Source organism: Phyllobates terribilis, unplaced genomic scaffold (genome assembly GCF_046119375.1).
Source record: "Phyllobates terribilis strain yellow unplaced genomic scaffold, ASM4611937v1 Scaffold_8__6_contigs__length_399053987, whole genome shotgun sequence".
NCBI lineage: Eukaryota > Metazoa > Chordata > Amphibia > Anura > Dendrobatidae > Phyllobates > Phyllobates terribilis.
The window spans coordinates 315,905,666-315,924,876 of record NW_027362768.1 but is presented as its reverse complement, the minus strand read 5'-3'; the positions used below and the strand labels follow the sequence as shown (position 1 = coordinate 315,924,876).

Genomic DNA, 19,211 nt, shown 5'->3' with positions numbered 1-19,211 from the left:
CAAACAGCTTATATTTTTATCTCTATGTATCGAATACTTGCCAAGGTTGCAGAGATCAATTAGGTTCTCATTTGATGGATCAGATATGTAATGTATATTATATGCAATAATCTAAAAATATACTATATAATGAACCCTAGACATGAAAGCAAAAGTATAAGTAGGTAAACAGTAATAAAAAAGGTCACTTTTTAAATGATTTTGATCTTTATTAGATCGGGCAGACAGTGGCTGCAAAGGGTAGATGTTCCAGGTATTTCTGTATTTGTCCTATTTGCTTACTTTTTTCCCATGGGGCATTGCAGGCAGTACTCCATATACCACTCATGTCCATAAAGTGGAACTATTGTTTTGATTTTTGTTTCATAAATCAATAGTACACATGTATATAAGCAACTTTGTAATATATCTTATCTGAGAAATCAGCTTCTTACTCCTCTAGGACTGATCTTTCGTTCTCAATTCAAGGGTAAAAATTAGTATTCAGTAAAGGCAGATTTTCCCATTACTTAGATAGGAGATGACAGTTGGTGCTTTTAAAGTTCGATGGAGAGGGAGAAGCTAGAGGCTGACACAGACATTCTGCTGCAAGTTCACTTAAAATGACAGTTACTGAATTGTAACAGACTTTTCTGCAGAACTTGCAGCAGAATGTCTGTGTCTGCTTCTAGCTCATCCCCTCTCCATAGAACTTTATGAGCACCAACTGTCATCTTCTATCTCCGTGAAGGGAAAATGACTGAAGATGGATTTTACCCGTGATGAGAGTTTTGAGGAGGAGATAGAAGCATCTCATTTAGCCAACCAAAGACAGATCTCCAGGTACCCCATAATAGTTGTATGTAGATTGGCTTGGCTAATTTTCAAGGCTCCTTAAATGGTTGTCTACAATTTTTTGCATATTTTTGTCTATTGAAATCAATAGACACCAATGTTTGCCATGTGCTACAATCAAGAGAAATGGCTTGAAAGCTGGATGACCAGAAGCAGGACCTCATCTCACCCTGGTTTGTCTCCTCTCTTGAAGGTATTGAAGATCAGGAAAACTGGCATGGAAAGCCACTTCCAAAAGACTTGGCCGAAAAATCGATTAAGGAGATCGAGAGCAAGATTCAAAGCAAGAAAAAGTTGAGCCCCGCGCTTCCGGTGGAAGACGCCCCTTCTGTCTGCATCAAGAATATTAAGATGCTTTCTCCTCCTAATTTCAAATTGGGAGAAAAGGTGGGTGGAAAGCCCCTATACCCACTATACTAGGTGGGCACCGGTGTCTAGCTGTAAAAGGGGCAGTCAATTTAATGACATTAAGCAATTAATTAATACTTACATTGCTTAAAGGTTTTTTTTAAACTTTGGGGAAATTTTCGACAAACACTGGAGCATACAGAATCCCGATATTTTAATTCAATACATAACGTAGTGGCAGCCTCCAATTGGAAGCAATCAGAAGAATGGACCGGTCACTTTTAGCCGTTTCACGGCTTTCGAAGACTGAAGCAGTAAAAAAAAAGATGGAGCATAGGCACAGCAAGTTGTTTTGACATTGCAGCGTATATGTTCATTTTTTATTTTTTTTTACGCTTTTTCAGGCGGTCTCCAGATGGAAACCTCCTGAAAAAGACATTGTGTGCACATGCCCTTAGGATTTAGCTCTGCTAGCCAGTTTGTGCGGCCGTCAATGATCAGCCGCTTGGCATCTTTGGGTGCCTAAGATAAAAAAAAAAAGCTCAAAAGACTGAACATATGAACAGCAAGTTGTTTTGACATAGAAATTAATTTTGAGAGTTTAGTAGGCGCTTTTTCAGGCGGATTTCGAAGCAGTTCCGGTCCAAACCCACCTGATAATAGAAAAAAAACCCGCTGTGTGCACATACCACATAAGGGGTCTAAAAAATAAAATAAAAATAATAATAAAAAAATATATATAAAAAAAATAATTAAAATGTAAAAGTTTGAATCACTCCCCTTTCCCCCCCCTGATTTATCCAAATACTAAACTATTTAAACTGTTCATTAATTGCTATAAAGAAAAAAAAAATCAAAACGCCAGAATTGCCATTCACCCAGGAAATGCTTGAATAAGAATTTGTAATGATCATCCATTTTTCTTCCAGATTGCAACCCGTAAAGCATATGGTCTGGCGTTAGCTAAACTTGGTCATGCCAATAATAGAGTCGTTGCCATGGATGGTGACACTAAGAACTCCACCTTTGCCGACATCTTCAAAAAGGAGCACCCTGACCGCTACGTGGAATGTTACATCGCTGAACAAAACATGGTAAGTTCCACCACGAAAATGCTGATTCCTTTTATTCGCCACTTACACTTAATTAACCATTACAATTACTAAATATTTCTGGTCGGTGATCTTCATCTATGTCTTGTTCTGTGCAGGTGAGTGTGGCCGTCGGCTGCACCACTAGAGACCGTACTGTTGCCTTTGCCAGTGCCTTTGCCACATTCTTTACCAGGGCCTTTGACCATATCAGAATGGCAGCCATCTCAGAGAGTAACATCAATCTTTGTGGCTCACACTGTGGGGTTTCCATAGGTGAGTGTTTTTTTTTCCTTGGTTTATTTCACTTTTTGGGGTTTGTATAAATCAGTGCAAAATAAAAGTGTGACTGATTTCTTTAGCAGAAAATAAAAAACTTGAATATGATTGTTTACTGCGAGCAATTGCTCCACTCTTCCTTTGCTCTAATTTTGATAAATCTAAAAGGAACATACCATAGCATTATATAAGGAAAATTGCATACATGTAATTCCCCAATTCACAATATTCTCATGAGTTTACACCCTGTCTCATTCACAAACAGAACGGATTTGTATAAGTGAATGCAAAGGAAAATTGTAACTAATTTTTTTAGCAACCAATAAGAAAATAAGAATTTTGAATCTGATTGTTTGCTGCAAGCAAATACTCCACTCTTCCTTTGCTCTAGTTTTGATAAATCTAAAAAGAACATACTATGGCATTATATAAGGAAAATTACATATATGTAATTCCCCAATTCACAGTATTCTCATGTGTTTACACCCTATCTCATTCACAAACAGAACGGGTTTGTATATCACTCTTTGTGGTTTGTATGAGTCAGTGCAAAGGAAAAATGTAAATGATTGTTTTTAGCCAACAATAAGAAAATAAGAATCTTGAATCCCGTTGTTTGCTGCAGGGAATTGCTCCACTCTTCCTTTGCTCTAGTTTTGATAAAACTAAAGGGAACATAGTATGGCATTATATAAGAGAAATTATATACATGCAATTTCCCAATTCACAATATTCTCATGTGTTTACACCATATCTCATTCATAAACAAAACGGGTTTGTATAAGTCAGTGCAAAGGAAAAGTGTAATTTATTTTTTTTAGCAACCAATTGGAGAATAAGAGTCTTGAGTCTGATTGCTTGTTGTGGGCAATTGCTCCACTCTTCCTTTGCTCTAGTTTTGATAAATCTAAAAGGAACATACCATGGCATTATATAAGGGAAATTTATGTATGCAATTCCCCAACTCACAATATTCTCATGCATTTACACCCTATCTCATTCACAAACAGAACATGTTTGTATTTCAGTTTTTGGGATATGTATAAGTCAGTGCAAACGAAAAGTGTTTAACTGTTTTTTTTATCAATCAATCAGAAATTAAGATTCTTGAATCTGATTGTTTGCTGCAGGCAGTTGCTCCACTCTTCCTTTGCTCTAGGTTTAATAAATCTAAAAGGAACATACCATGGCATTATATAAGGTAAATTGTATGTATGCAATTTACCAACTCACAATATTCTCATGAGTTTACACCATATCTTGTTCGCAAACAGAATTCAAGAGTAAGTCTTCTAATACTTCCTTATGAGGACCTGACAGTTGTTCTCCTGAATCTGGCATTGTTTTTCTTTTGTTCCTGCGCCTCTCTGATCCTGAGATATGGCTTCCTCTTCCCTGTGTATAAATCTACTCTTGTTCTTCAAGTGGGTGTGGTCATCAACTCTTCTCCATGGGAGTGTTAATTAGGATCATGCCCCCTTGGCTAATAAGACTAGATTTATATACAAGGAAGATGGAGCTATATCTCGGGAATGGAGTCACTGGAACAAAAGGAAAACATTGTCGGATTCAGAAGAACAGCGGCACAGAACAGTGCCGAATGCCAAATATGTACGTTGCAACTGGGTGACAATTCCCGCCCTGTGACGTATAATTTTGGCTGGCTGATCTCACGGGGCAAGATCAGCGGCAGGAGCAAGGATGTATTACGTAGTCCTATTCCTGCATTACACTTCAATACACAAGTATTACAGTTTATTATATGAGCAATCAAACTCATTACAGCTCAAGTCCCCTTGCGGGACTGAAATAAAAAATAAAAGCTATAATAATAAAATGTTTTATAATAAATAAACTAAAAAAAATGCTTTTCCGATTAAAAAAGTGCTTTGTAATATTAAAATCTAAAAAGAAAAAAAATTGCTCGTCATTGGTATCAATGTCCGTAACAACTCAACTTGTTTAATTACCATATTATTAAACTTGTGCAGTGAATGCTGTAAAAAATAAATAAGTAAAATACAATGTTGGAATTAGCGTTTTTTTTTCTTGTCTCACCTCTCAAAAAACAGAATAAAAAAAGCAAAAAAATCCTATATACATTTTATAAATGTTTTCATTGTGCAAAATTAGTACAACATAAAGAAAATTATATAAAAGTGGTATCGACAGAAACACATTGACCCACAGAATAAAGTTAACACATTTATTTATATTGCACGGTGAAGACCCAAAAAAAACAAACCTAAAAACAGTGGCAGACCTGATGGTATTTGTTCACCCCCCTTTCCTAAAAATGCAATAAAAAAAACAATCAAAAAGTCATATGTACCCCAAAATGTTCTAATAAAACTTCAATTCACACTACAAAAAAATAAGCCCTCATATAATTTTGTTGATGAAAAAATAAAAAAGTGGTAGCTGTCAAAAAATGGTGACATGAAAACCAAAAGATTCTTTTTACAAAAAAATAGGAAAAAGCCGAAAAGTATAAAAGTTTGGTATAGCATGTCATATACGCAGCACAATGAATGCATTATGTAATGGCAGAATTGCTGTTTTCTACTCATTTTTCCCTAGAGAGAGTTAATAAAAGTTACAATATAAGTTGTGTGTACCCCCAGTGTAAAATACAACTGATTGTGAAAAAAACAAGACCTCACGGAGCTAGATTGCCAAAAAAATAAAAAAAATATGGTTCTTAGAATGGAAAAAAAAGAAAAAGCAAAATAAAAAATAAATAAATAAACATTTGGTCTTTAAGGAGGTATACCTATCTCCGAAATCCTATACCAATATGAAGTAAGTGTAATAATAATAATATTAGCAAATACCTCCAATTAGAAATGTGGTATAGTTCTTTTGATTCGCTATGTCCCTTTCGTCATGTGCAGGGTATTGCAGTGACTTATGTATCCATGGTTATGGCCACTAGCAAGTTAACTGTCATATGAGTGGTTGTAACCATGGATACCTAAGCTATTGCACTGCCCTGCACATGGAGTAAGTGACATACCTAATCAGAAGAACTATACTACATTTCTAATTGGAGGTATTTGCTAATATTATTATTACTGCTACGGATCCGGGTGGTGGAACCTCTGTGTTGTGATACAAGGAGGGACCAGAGGGGCGTAACTAAGTGCCTACCTGGACCGACCCTGGCCACACTGCAGCTTAGTCGACTCCGTGAACCAAGGAGGGACCAGGAAGGTGAACCAGGTGCCACTCTGGGACCGACCTTATGTGAGAGCAGGCGACTCCCACGGGACTGATGGCCGAGGCCGACAGGCCCAGCAGATGAGCATGGCTGGTAGACAGGCAGGCACGGTAGATAGGCAGGCAGGCGGGTACGGGTGATAGACAGGCTGGCGGGCACGGCTGGTAGACAGGCAAGTGATGCGGGTAGACAAGCAGGCGGGCACAGTAGATAGGCAGGCGGGCACGGCTGATAGACAGGCTGGCGGGCACGGCTGGTAGCCAGGCAAGTGATGCGGGTAGATAGGCAGGCAGGCGGGTACGGCTGATAGACAGGCTGGCAGGCACGGCTGATGGACAGGCAGGCGAGCTCGGCTGATAGACAAGGTGGCGGGCACGGCTGATAGGCAGGCAGGCACGGCTGATAGGCAGGCTAGTGGGCACTGAAACCTGAGGACTGAGAAGAGTGTTAGTACACAAACAACAATCTTGCACAGGCACCTCCAGTTTGGAGGAGGTGCCTCATATGAGGGCAGTCCTCCAGCCATTGGCCGGGGACCCTTTAGGACGGCATGCAGCCCCGTCAAGAAGGAGGGAGCGCGCGCGCCCTAAGTACAGTGCCCGGGGAACTGTGTGTGGTGCTCGCACCCCGGGCAGACGCAGGAGGGGAGCTGGAGGACGCCGGACCGGGACCATGGCGGTGAGGGGATCGGCGTCTCTGTCCGGCAGGAGGCAGAGACGCTGACGCTACAATTATTACATCCACTACATATTGGGATAGGATCTTGGAGATAGAAATACCCCTTTAAAGCCCAAATAGGACAATTTATTAATAGAGGCTGTATGACAAATGAATATCTAAAACTTCATAATGAATCTTCTTTTATTTGTTCTCACCTTTCTTTATCCCGTTAGTATCTTTTTATCTGCACCGTTTTTCTGCCATTTCTTCTATGTATTTCTTCTTTTAATAGGTAACCATGATTCAATTTTTTTTTGCATAAATCAATAATACACATTGAAATAAAAAAACTTATCAGAGTAATCTGTTTCTTTCTCCTACTGGACTGATCTTTCATTCTCAAAATCCTTAATTTACGGGTAAAATTGTGTCTTCAGTGAAGCCAGATTTTCCTATTACTGAAATAAGAGATGACAGTTGGTGCTCATAAGGTTCTATGGAGAACTTTCAGCAGAATGTTTATCTGTCACTAGCTCCTCCTCCATAGAATCTAATAAGCACCAACTGTCATCTCATTAATGGGAATATCCGTCTTCGCTGAGTACAGATTTTATCCATGAATTGAAAGTGAAAGATCAGTCCAGGAGGAGAAAGAAGAAGATTTCTGTGATAAGATATATTATAAAGTTGCTTATTTTCATGAGTACTATTGATTTATGAAATAAAAATTAAACGGTTAGGCTTTAACTTTTCCTATTTTTCTCCATCTGTACCCACATCTCCTGCTTCTTCATTCTTCCTCTTCTCCTCCATCTGCCTCTTTTCATCACTTCTCTCTGTAACTTCTGTCTTCCTGCCAGGAAATGTTGAAAGCCCTTGTGCAGTTGGGTATGAGAAATTCCGAGCTTCCCACTATTTCACAGATATGAGAAGTCTCGTGTAGTAATATTTAGCCATATCTTGCTCACGATTGCCCTACCTACAGGGGATATTCTTTCCTGACATTTGCTGACATGTCCGTGAGATACGTCAGAAGAACATTCGGGGGTTACATCTCAGGATTTCTGCTTATGTCCCGAATAAATGGGTCCTGGCAATTTTTTCAAATGCCCTTGCTTGTGCCATGACGTCGATGATATGCCATAAATATTCCCTTATACGGCATGATATTATAGGGATACTCCTTGTACTTTACCTCTTTCATTCATTTCTTTTATTCCTCCTTTGTAAATCCTATTTTTCTTTTTTTTTTTTTAGTTTTCTTCTCTTTCTTTTCTTCACTCCACCAAATATGAGAAGACTGGTGTCTCCAGGTAGACCTGCATGCCATATATAAGGTGTTAACCCACAGTGTAACACAAGAAGCGTGCACTGGTTTGACTTATGGCAGTGCAGCGAAAAAGCATGGTCTTGATGCCCTTACGTCACCCCCCCCCACAATAAGTTAAAACTGCCATTGGTGTACATACCAGTCCAATATGTCCTATTCTTATGCTCTGTAATACGTCATCCACTTCCCTTAATCAGAATTCTGCCAGCACTATAGGTACTGGAACTTCCCCCCCCCTAACTTCTCAGCATGCATTATACTTTTCATTGACAAGTGACTTGACTGCCCCGAAATGAAAACCCTCCTCTCTCTTATGCCTGAATACAGTCTGACAGACAACAGGAGGGAAGCAGAGAGACAAAGACCTGCCCTGCGTTCTGTAATCTGCCGCTACAGACGGATTACATGTGACTACACGTACTGGAAAATAAGTTAAACAGAAGTTAGGTACCTAATGGCTGGGGAAGATACCATAATTTATAAATATAGTGATGTGAAGATTGTCTATTCATCAAATGAGATCAAGCTTTCTGAATGTTCAGAAACCATTTAAAGGGGGCCAGTCACCAGGTCAAAAGTGGTCAGTTTTATGCCTTATTTTAGAATTGCTGCTCCCCTGAATATTCTGTTTTGTTTTTTTTAAACTCCACCATACCGTTCCAGAGATACTGGCCTTTAAAGTTAGTGCTACTTTCTATGTTTTTTACTAAGTGGGCAGAGCTCATAGGGTAATTATGCAGAGCTGTCTAAAGACCCCCCCCGAGGATCCAGTGAGTAACAACCCCTTTTAAAGACCATAAAAATTTGCGCCAAATAAAACGCTCACTATTTTTTAAATTGTATGGCCCACTTTTTTATTTTTTAAAAGATAAAAAATAAAAAAAGGAACAATCATGGGAACAACGGAAAAAAAAATAAGTGCAAAACTTGGTCACTGCTGACTTGGTGACAGATCTTCTTTCAAACGAGCAGTCTGTAAGTCACCGCCTCTGGGTTTATATAGATATGTAGATTATCCTTCAAGATATTTGCATTGATTTTTGATCCTATTTGAACGTTCTAGGTGAGGACGGAGCTTCTCAGATGGGACTGGAAGACTTGAGCATGTTCCGTGTTGTTCCCTCTGCAACAGTGTTTTACCCAAGTGATGCGGTGTCTACTGAGAAAGCTGTCGAGCTGGCTGCAAATAAAAAAGTAAGGTCAATATCTTTAAAGCAGAGGTTCCCAACCATTTTCTGCCTGAATTGTCATATTGAACCAGTCCCCTGGGCCACACTAAAGGGGTATTAACATCTAAGATATTTATGGCACATCAAATACACTACATGGACAAAAGTGTATGTACAAACTTCATAATCTTTGAATTCAGGTTTTTCATTCAGTCCCATGTCCCGATGACATCCAGCCCCTCACCTTCACCGGTTTGTATGACATCCCGCCCCTCACCTTCCCCGGTGTATAACATCCGGCCCCTCACCTTCCCCGGTGTGTATGACATCCAGCCCCTCACCTTCCCCGGTGTGTATGACATCCCGCCCCTCACCTTCCCCTGTGTGTATGACATCCCGCCCCTCACCTTCCCCGGTGCATAACATCCGGCCCCTCACCTTCTCCGGTGTGTATGACATCCAGCCCCTCACCTTCCCCGGTGTGTATGACATCCCGCCCCTCACCTTCCCCGGTGTGTATGACATCCCGCCCCTCACCTTCCCCGGTGTGTATGACATCCGGCCCCTCACCTTCCCCGGTGTGTATGACATCCGGCCCCTCACCTACCCCGGTGTGTATGACATCCGACCCCTCACCTACCCCGGTGTGTATGACATCCGGCCCCTCACCTTCCCCGGTGTGTATGACATCCGGCCCCTCACCTTCCCCGGTGTGTATGACATCCGGCCCCTCACCTTCCACGGTGTGTATGACATCTGGCCCCTCACCTTCCCCGATGTGTATGACATCCGGCCCCTCACCTTCCCCGATGTGTATGACATCCGGCCCCTCACCTTCCCCGATGTGTATGACATCCGGCCCCTCACCTTCCCCGGTGTGTATGACATCCGGCCCCTCACCTTCCCCGGTGTGTATGACATCCGACCCCTCACCTACCCCGGTGTGTATGACATCCGGCCTCTCAACTTCCCCGGTGTGTATGACATCCGGCCCCTCACCTTCCCCGGTGTGTATGACATCCGGCCCCTCACCTTCCCCGGTGTGTATGACATCCGGCCCCTCACCTTCCCCGGTGTGTATGACATCCGGCCCCTCACCTTCCCCGATGTGTATGACATCCGGCCTCTCAACTTCCCCGGTGTGTATGACATCCGGCCCCTCACCTTCCCCGGTGTGTATGACATCCGGCCCCTCACCTTCCCCGGTGTGTATGACATCCGGCCCCTCACCTTCCACGGTGTGTATGACATCTGGCCCCTCACCTTCCCCGATGTGTATGACATCCGGCCCCTCACCTTCCCCGATGTGTATGACATCCGGCCCCTCACCTTCCCCGATGTGTATGACATCCGGCCCCTCACCTTCCCCGGTGTGTATGACATCCGGCCCCTCACCTTCCCCGGTGTGTATGACATCCGACCCCTCACCTACCCCGGTGTGTATGACATCCGGCCTCTCAACTTCCCCGGTGTGTATGACATCCGGCCCCTCACCTTCCCCGGTGTGTATGACATCCGGCCCCTCACCTTCCCCGGTGTGTATGACATCCGGCCCCTCACCTTCCCCGGTGTGTATGACATCCGGCCCCTCACCTTCCCCGATGTGTATGACATCCGGCCTCTCAACTTCCCCGGTGTGTATGACATCCGGCCCCTCACCTTCCCCGGTGTGTATGACATCCGGCCCCTCACCTTCCCCGGTGTGTATGACATCCGGCCCCTCACCTTCCCCGGTGTGTATGACATCCGGCCCCTCACCTTCCCCGATGTGTATGACATCCGGCCCCTCACCTTCCCCGATGTGTATGACATCCGGCCCCTCACCTTCCCCGGTGTATGACATCCGGCCCCTCACCTTCCCCGGTGTATGACATCCGGCCCCTCACCTTCCCCGGTGTAAGACATCTGACCCCTCACCTTCCCCGGTGTAAAACATCCGGCCCCTCGGCCCCCCTGGTGTATAACATCCGTCCCCTTGCCTGCCGTCTGCTTTTACTAACATGTGACAGTACGGCCGGTGGTGCAGAGATCACTGATACCAGCGCGGTCCTGTAATAGGAAAAACCGTTCATGACATTTCTTCCCTTCTAAATCTTCACCCATCACATGCGAGTGACATTACTGAGAAGTGGAAGGAACCGCAGCAACTCAGCCACGGAGTGGAGACCCTGTAACGTTATAGAGCGGGGGGCCGAGTGCTGAGGAGCAGAGGGCAGAAAAGTCACCAACACTGTGCTGACCTCATAACTGCAGAGTCCAGACCTCCTCTGGTTGGGGAAGGGTCTTTTCTGTTGCCCATGACTGTGCCCCGTGCACGAGGTCCATAAATACATGGTTGAATGAAGAACATGAGTGGCTGCACAGAGCCCGGACCTCAGTCCCATCCAACATCTTTGTGATGAACCAGAATGAAGATTGTGAGGCCGACCTCCATCCAACATCACTGACCTCACCAATGCTTACGTTATGTGCATCATTTCAGCCAATGCATTTAAAATGAAAATGAAGCAACTTTGCAAATGGCCATAATAAAAGTTCTATCGTTTTGTGTTTGCAGCTCCTATGCAGTCTTATTAAGGAGGAGAAGGAAACCCTGTGTAGTTCTGCCCTCATTCTCCCTTCCATCCATCCCATGATTACTGATATCTTACATTCTGTAGGTTAGAAAGAGATTGGGGCAAATAGAAAGGAGCATTAGTATTGGATAAGGTAGCACAGGGTTTATGTGTAGTCTGTTGCCATGGAGACACATTGTTTTGTATGGTTGCTGTAGACATAAAAAAAATTTCATTTTTAATCAGGACTATCTCTAAATGTGATAAAGGCGAAACGGCATAATAACATGTATTACCCATAAGCTGAAGTATTATCTTCTGTCTCGTTTCTCAGGGAATATGCTTCATCAGGACAAGTCGCCCGGAAAATGCCGTCATTTACAACAACAATGAGGAGTTCAAAATCGGAGAAGCCAAGGTCAGTATGTGGAGGAAGAAGACACCATGGATGGGCAAGGCATAGCCGTTCTGAGGTTAGAGGGTACGTCCATGGGTGCTGGTGATCTCATCTCGTACTGGAAATGTAGATCTGACCGAGGGACGGCACAGACGGCAGATTTGGCTTTATATTGGCTAAAGGCAAACGCACAATGTCCAAATCCTTTCCTTCATAGCATTTTTAAAGGAGAGGATTGGTGGACGATGAGGACACCTGCAGCATTGGCACCGGTTCAAAACAGGAAGAGCTAGGCCATTACAAATGGAACCAAAATTAGGGGTCAAATTAAAGGGTTGTCATAATTGATCCAATGGTCTAAAAAAAAAAAAAAAAAAAAGTCACGCAATACTTAGTCATGGCCGAAAGTGTTGGCATCCTTGAAATTGTTCCAGAAAATGAAGTATTTCTCCCAGAAAATTATTGCAATTACAGTTGTGTTGTTATACACGTTTATTTCCTTTGTGTGTATTGGAACAGCACAAAAAAACGGCAAATTGGACATAATTTCTCACAAAACCTCAAGAATGGGCCAGACAAAATTGTTGCCATCTTTCCAAAATTGTGGTTAAACAACTTTGATTCAGTTATGTGATGCTCGTTCAATGCTGCGGCAAGTAACAGGTGTGGGCAACATGAAAATCACACTTCAGACCAGATAAAAAGGAAGAAGTTGACTCAATCTTTTGCATTGTGTGTCTGTGTGTGCCACACTAAGCATAGAGAACAGAAAGAGGAGAAGTGAACTGTCTGAGGACTTGAGAACCAAAATTGTTGAAAAATATCAGCAAACTCAAGGTTACAAGTCCATCTCCAGAGATCTTGATGTTACTTTGACCAGGGTGCGCAACATAATCAAGAAGTTTACAACCCATGGCACTGTAGCTAATCTCCTTGGACGTGGACGGCAGAGAAAAATTGATGAAAGGTTGCAACGCAGGATAGTCTGGATGGTGGATAAGCAGCCCAATCAAGTTCCTAAGAAATTGAAGCTGTCCTGCAGGCTCAGGGTGCATCAGTGTCAGCGCAAACTCTCCGTCAACATCTGAATGAAATAAAACGCTATGGCAGGAGACCCAAGAGGACCCCACTGCTGACACAGGGACATAAAAAAGCTAGACTGCAGTTTGCCAAAATGTACGTGAGTAAGACAAAGTCCTTCTGGGAAAGCATCTTGTGGACAGATGAGACCAAGATAGAGCTTTATGGTAAAGCACATCATTCTACTGTTTACCGAAAACAGAATGAGGCCTACAAAGAAAAGAACACAGTACCTAGAGTCAAATATGGTGGAGGTTCAAAGATGCTTTGGGTTGTTTGGCTGCCTCTGGCACTGGGTGCCATGACTGTAGCAATCTTCAGATTTCATGAATCCTTTCACAAAGGATTTTGGGTCGCAATGTAGTGCCTAGTGTCAGAAAGCTGGGTCTGCTTCCTAGGTCATGGGTCTTCTAGCAGGACAATGACCCCAAACATTCTTCAAGAAGCCCCCAGAAATGGATGGAAACCAAGAGCTGGAGAGTTCTGAAGTGGCAGCAATGAGTCCGGATCTAAATCCCATTGAACACCTGTGGAGAGATCTTACAATTGCTGTTGGGAGAAGGCACCCTTCAAATATGGAGAGTGGTCCAAAATTCCAGTTGAGAGGTGTAAGAAGTCTGTTGATGGTTAGAGGAACATTTTCTGGAACAATGTCAAGGGTGCCAACACTTTCGGCCACGATTGTATGTACTAAAGCCTGGCCCATCCACACTACCTCTCCATTGCTCCAGTCCTTGACAGGGTTGCAGAGGTGACATCCCTCCTACTGCTGCTGGGCCAGTGGCAATGCTGAGGTAGACAGCACAAGACTGTTGAGACCAGTGATGTTGTAGACATGACGTCACCTCTGCATCCCTGTTAAAAAAAGACCACATGAAAGGAGCATGGAGTTGCCACTGGTCCAGCAAGGGCTTCAAGGAGTTGTCTGCAGAAAACAAGTTATCACCTATTAGCAGGATTGGTGGGCATCCGAACGATGGGACCAGCACTGATCGGCAGACAGTGGAATTCATATCCCCTACAGGGCACTTTTATCCCTGTTAGACTGGAGCGCCAGGACCGATTCCCGATCACCGCTTCATTCATTATCTATGGAGATTTCGGAAAAGACTGAACGCAGCACTCGACTGCCCCATAGAGAATGAGTGGAGCAGCGATCAAGCATGTGCACTGGTGCTTCATCGTAAGGGAAATAAAAGTGCTCCTTTCTATCATAAGTGCTTGGACCGTGACCGATCAACAAATTGTCCAGTGGATAGGTGATGACTTGTTTTCACTGCATTTTACATGCATTTTAAATTAAAAAAAAATTGCCCTCAAAGATGAACAACCCCTTTAAGCTCTAAGTAAAGGTAATCTAGATACAGAGAGGATAACATCATTACTGACGGAGGTATTTCAAACAATACAAGCAGGTTTATTTCTTATATTTCTTGTTTTTTGTCCCTAGGTCGTACTTCAGAACAAAGATGACCAGGTGACGGTGATCGGGGCCGGTGTCACTCTGCACGAGGCGCTCGCTGCAGCAGAACAGCTCAAGAAAGGTAACGGTAATATCTGTAGTGTGAGGCCAGGAGCGAAGAAGACAGCATACGTATAGCGGTATAGGATATGCCACGATATTTTGATCGTGGGGGTCACATAAGCAATTTTCCTGCAACGTTAAAACTGCGTGCAAAAAGCATTTTGTCGCACCGCAAACCTTCATGTGCTGTCGCTTTTATTTCTGCGTAGTTGCTGACCAATGCCCGGTAGTATTCATACTGGAGATGGTGCAAATCGATTCATCTGCCACGTCGGTATTCTGTGACTATTGAACAGGAGCCCTGAGAACTGCCTCCAACTTTTGGCCATTTGCAGCTCTTCTTTTGATCAGCTGGTCTGGTACGACGCCAGTTGCACCAGGCTGTCTAATTAAGAGAGGAGCCATGGATCCCAGGAGGTAGAAGGCCATTCTTAGGGCTCCCGTTCAGTGGCCACAGATCACTGACATGGCCACTGGATCGAGTCTTGTAATCGATTCGCAACAAGTCTAAGTGACATTGCTCTTCACTACATCTTAGGTGAAGAAGAAATAGAATTATACTGTAAATATGTAAAAGCATAAACTGCAGAACTTAAAACCATGTCAACCTTTTTTTTTTTTAGCAAAAAGCTAATGAGTGTCAGAAAAAATTGTCTTGAGCTTGATAACTATAGTATTAAGTAACAACTGACAAGGGGGCATGAATACATATGCCCTACCGTCTGTGCTCCAGTCCCTTACTCTCCAGATTTAAGGATGAGCGGGCATCTTCTCCAGCAGTGCCGGATCGGCAATGCTGCCACATAGGTATCCATATCAGAAGAACATTTGCCGTGCGTGTTGCAGAGAGTTACATATTGCCAGCCATGGTTGAGTAATTCAACTTCTCCTAACCCTCAAATCCCAATGTTTGCTTTATTCTTATAGAAAAAATCAATATCCGAGTCATTGACCCCTTCTGCATTAAACCTCTGGATAGACAAACCATTCTGGACAGTGCCAAGGTCACCAAGGGAAGGATCATTACCGTGGAGGATCATTACCATGAAGGTGAGGCTTTTCTACGTCCTCAATTGGTACATCGTTTTTTCCCCCCAATTGGCAGGCAGGATATATTATGATCACTTATCTTATGGTCATTTTTAGTTAATGGGATGATCATTTATAGATGAACAGGACATGGAAGTCTTCTATTAGAAGTATGGTCATATGTTTAGATAATGGGAGATTTGCCAATGGTTCCAGGAGTTTAGGAGCTGGCAAGCATGGCGATGTGAAAGTTCTATCACCACCGGATCTCAGTGGCCTTTAGGAACAAAATAATCTGCGAAACATTCATATTAATCAGTAAAAAGTAAGGCAAGGCTAGCCAGGGGCAAGACTCATACTCTGGTGCCCAAGGCATGGGTTTCTGAATAGGCACCTACTAGAGTTGGTGCAGTGACACTGAACTTCATGGACCAAGATTGGGTACTACTGTAGAGTTGGTGCAAAACAATTATTAGAACCGAGTCTATCTGTGGCCGCTGGACGGGATCCCTGAAAGCCACCTCCTTCCTCTCTGCATCCATTGCTCTTCTTTTGATTAACCGGCCAGGCTTAACATGACATGACATGGCTCCCATTCAACAGTCATAAGTACTGATGTGTCAGATGGACGAGGTCCTTCTTATTGTTTTGCCCCAACTCTGGTACCCAACCTTGGTCCATGAAGTTCAGTGTCATAGCTGTCTCATGCACAATCATTCATGTAATGGAATCTGTCAATGGACCTCGGATCCTAGAAAGTTTCCCCAAGTACCCCAGTCTGAGACCAACACTATGGATACCCCAGATTTAACCATCTCCCAGCATGGAGCTACATTGTTTATTTATAGGTATGAAAGGGGAAATATTTTACCAAAACCCAACCTTGACTCTGGCAATCAAGTGCCTTTTGTTTTTAGGGTCACCTTTAGGCTCGGATCTTTGTTGGAAAGTCCAGCCTTTAGCACCACTGACTTTGTTTGATGTGTTGCTTGTTTTAACCAATTCCAAAAGTGTGCACAAAAATGCTATCCCCAGCGCTCCCTTCCCAATCCTCATCGATTCTTTGAGACTGTGCATTGGCTTCTCATTTACCAGAAATAATGGAGCTCTTGATCATTAGGTGCATTTGGTATTCAGCTCCATCTTCTTTTTTTGGATGGGGTAGACCTGCAATACCATGGACTGGAGTTGTGCTGTTCTTGGGGAAAAAAATATCCTAACCCCCTTTTTTGTGCATTATATTGTAAAATGTTACTTTATTCTGGACAAAAGCCTGACTATTTCCTTGAATGTTTAGGTGGCATTGGAGAGGCAGTGGCGGCAGCTGTTGTTGGGGAGCCTGGCATTACAGTGAAGTCATTGGCAGTAAGTGGCGTCCCTCGCAGCGGTAAACCGGCTGAGCTGCTCAAGCTGTTTGGCATTGACAAAGACGCCATCGTGGAGGCGGTGAAGAACTGCTTACTAAAGCCTCAATAGATGGAACCTACAGGCTTTATCTCACCGCATACAATATAGTGTCCGGAGTGATTCCATTGCCATAATAAAGCTTTGTAAAAATGTAATGGCTTCTTATAAAGTCTTGTAAGTGACAGAACATTTCACGTATTAAAATCCTGCAATCTTTGCTTTACTTTCATATTTTCTTCCAAGTGATGTTTTATACAATAATTTCAATGTAACTCCATAAAACCAATAAAACATGTTTTACCATCAACGTGGTGGGTGCAAATGATTATCAGACCATCTCCTGATTAAATAAAGCCTATAAACCAAACATAAAGTGGACGGTTTCACACAAGCTTAAAGGGGCTGTTCCATCAGAGAAAAGCCCTTTCTGAATGTGGCCCTGGACAGTCAGGTCCGGGGGTCGATGTCTCTGCTTTTTCTCCCAGCAAAATGCTGATTGTTCTAGGGCGAGGCCAAATCTCGACTCTCTTGGTTCAAGGGCATAAGCTGGATCGGGGACCGAAGTCCCCGAGGTGCCCACTGTAACGGCACAATCGCACCATGATATGTATATAGACAGATGGACAGCACTGTATTCAAGGTCGTATTGGTGCATCCTCCAACTTCCACTTCCAACGGGGCAGACGTCACAATTGTCTGAACAGGAGCCCTCTGTTCCCGGGACTTGTTCAGCTCACATGCCCGGCACCTACCACACACCTCTTTCACAACTTCTTCCAAGCCAGGTGTGTACACGTACCGGTGCAGCCAACGATAAGTCTTCTCAGGCCCAAAGTGTGCACCCCGCATATAAGCTTCCCGGGCAATGTCCAGAGCCACTGAAGCTGGGATTACTAACTGCCAACGGTACCTAGCTCTGCCGTTATGTAGATCCAGCGATACAGTATCCCCTCCGCTATGGCCAATCGATCCCACTGCCTTAGCAGCTTTTGTCCTTCTGTACCCAGCCGGGCTCTTGCTCTCCCGTCGGGCAAGGACTTTTGACTCAGCCATTTCTTTACTCGTGACAGTTCAGAGTCTGCATCCTGTAACTCGGCCCACTCTTGACAAGTCTTGCCCAGCAATGTGGCGACCCGTGTCGCCACCCCACTTGAGCGTGCCACGTCCACGAACACAGGCAATCGCCTCAAATCGGGGATCTCAGTATCCTCGAGGTCTTCATCCACCACCTGCTCGGGTGTGCCTCGGGTCACTCATGATAATGCGTCGGCATTGGAGTTTTCTTTACCCTAACGGAACCGGATCCGGTAATTAAACTTGGACATCCACGCCACCTCTCTCTGCTCCAGGGCTCCCAGTTTAGCGTTTTCCAAGTGTGAAAGCGGATTATTGTCCACCATCATTAGAATCTCCGACCCAGCCAGGTACTCTGCAAACTTCTCGTCATGGCCCACACCAGGGCCAACATCTCCAGCTTAAACGAGCTGTAATTGTCCGGATTTCGCTCAGTATCCCGTAGAGACCGGCTAGCATGCACGATGACTCACTCACTCCCATCTTGTTCTTGAGCTAACACGGCTCCCAGACCATAGAGACTTCCGTCAGTGTACAGGGTGAACGGTTGATCAAAGCGAGCATACGCCAATAAAGGTGCCTACACAAGAGCGGCCCGGATCCGATCGAATGCCTGTTATTGTCGGTCCGTCCACCGAATTGGCTGATTCTTGGGCCCCTGCGACGTCTCTCTCAACAACTCATTCAGTGGTTCAGCCACTTTAGCAAAGTCTTTCACAAACCGATGGTAGTATCCGGCTAAACCAAGAAACGCCCGTACTTCTCTCACGGTCTTGGGATGGGGGCCACTCCTGAATGGCCTCAATTTTCCTCAGTGCTGGCCGCACACCCTCAGCCGACACTACATGTCCCAGATACTCGATCTGCGTCTGGAACAAGTGACATTTCTTTGGCTTGATCTTAAGTCCATTGTCCCTCAGTCGGTGCAACACTTGCTCGAGCTTCTTCAGGTGGTCGTCGAACGAATCTTCAAATATAATCAGATTGTCCAGATAGATCAACACGGACTCAAAATTGTAATCGCCCAAGCAGTATTCCATTAACCACTGAAATGTTCCTGGAGCATTAGTCAGTCCGAAGGGCATTCGATTAAATTCGTACAGTCCCATCAGCAAGATGAATGCTGTCTTCTGCTGATCTTGAGCTGCCACGGGCACCTGCCAGTAGCCAATGGCCAGGTCAAGAGTGGAGAAGTACTTCGCCTTTCCCAGGG

At 44.0% G+C, this 19,211-nt stretch overlaps 1 protein-coding gene across 1 annotated transcript in view; it reads left to right on the top strand.

Annotated features, from left to right (window-relative positions):
- The window catches only part of TKT (transketolase), a 59,440-nt gene extending 42,209 nt beyond the window's left edge, over positions 1-17,231 (top strand). The window contains exons 7-14 of the mRNA XM_073644560.1: positions 1,028-1,221; positions 2,112-2,276; positions 2,393-2,549; positions 8,826-8,956; positions 11,821-11,904; positions 14,414-14,507; positions 15,416-15,538; positions 16,815-17,231. Coding sequence (XP_073500661.1) covers positions 1,028-1,221; positions 2,112-2,276; positions 2,393-2,549; positions 8,826-8,956; positions 11,821-11,904; positions 14,414-14,507; positions 15,416-15,538; positions 16,815-16,993 — 1,127 coding nt within the window. The 3' untranslated portion in view covers positions 16,994-17,231. The remainder of the gene's footprint in view (positions 1-1,027; positions 1,222-2,111; positions 2,277-2,392; positions 2,550-8,825; positions 8,957-11,820; positions 11,905-14,413; positions 14,508-15,415; positions 15,539-16,814) is intronic.
- The last annotated feature ends 1,980 nt before the right edge of the window (positions 17,232-19,211 follow it).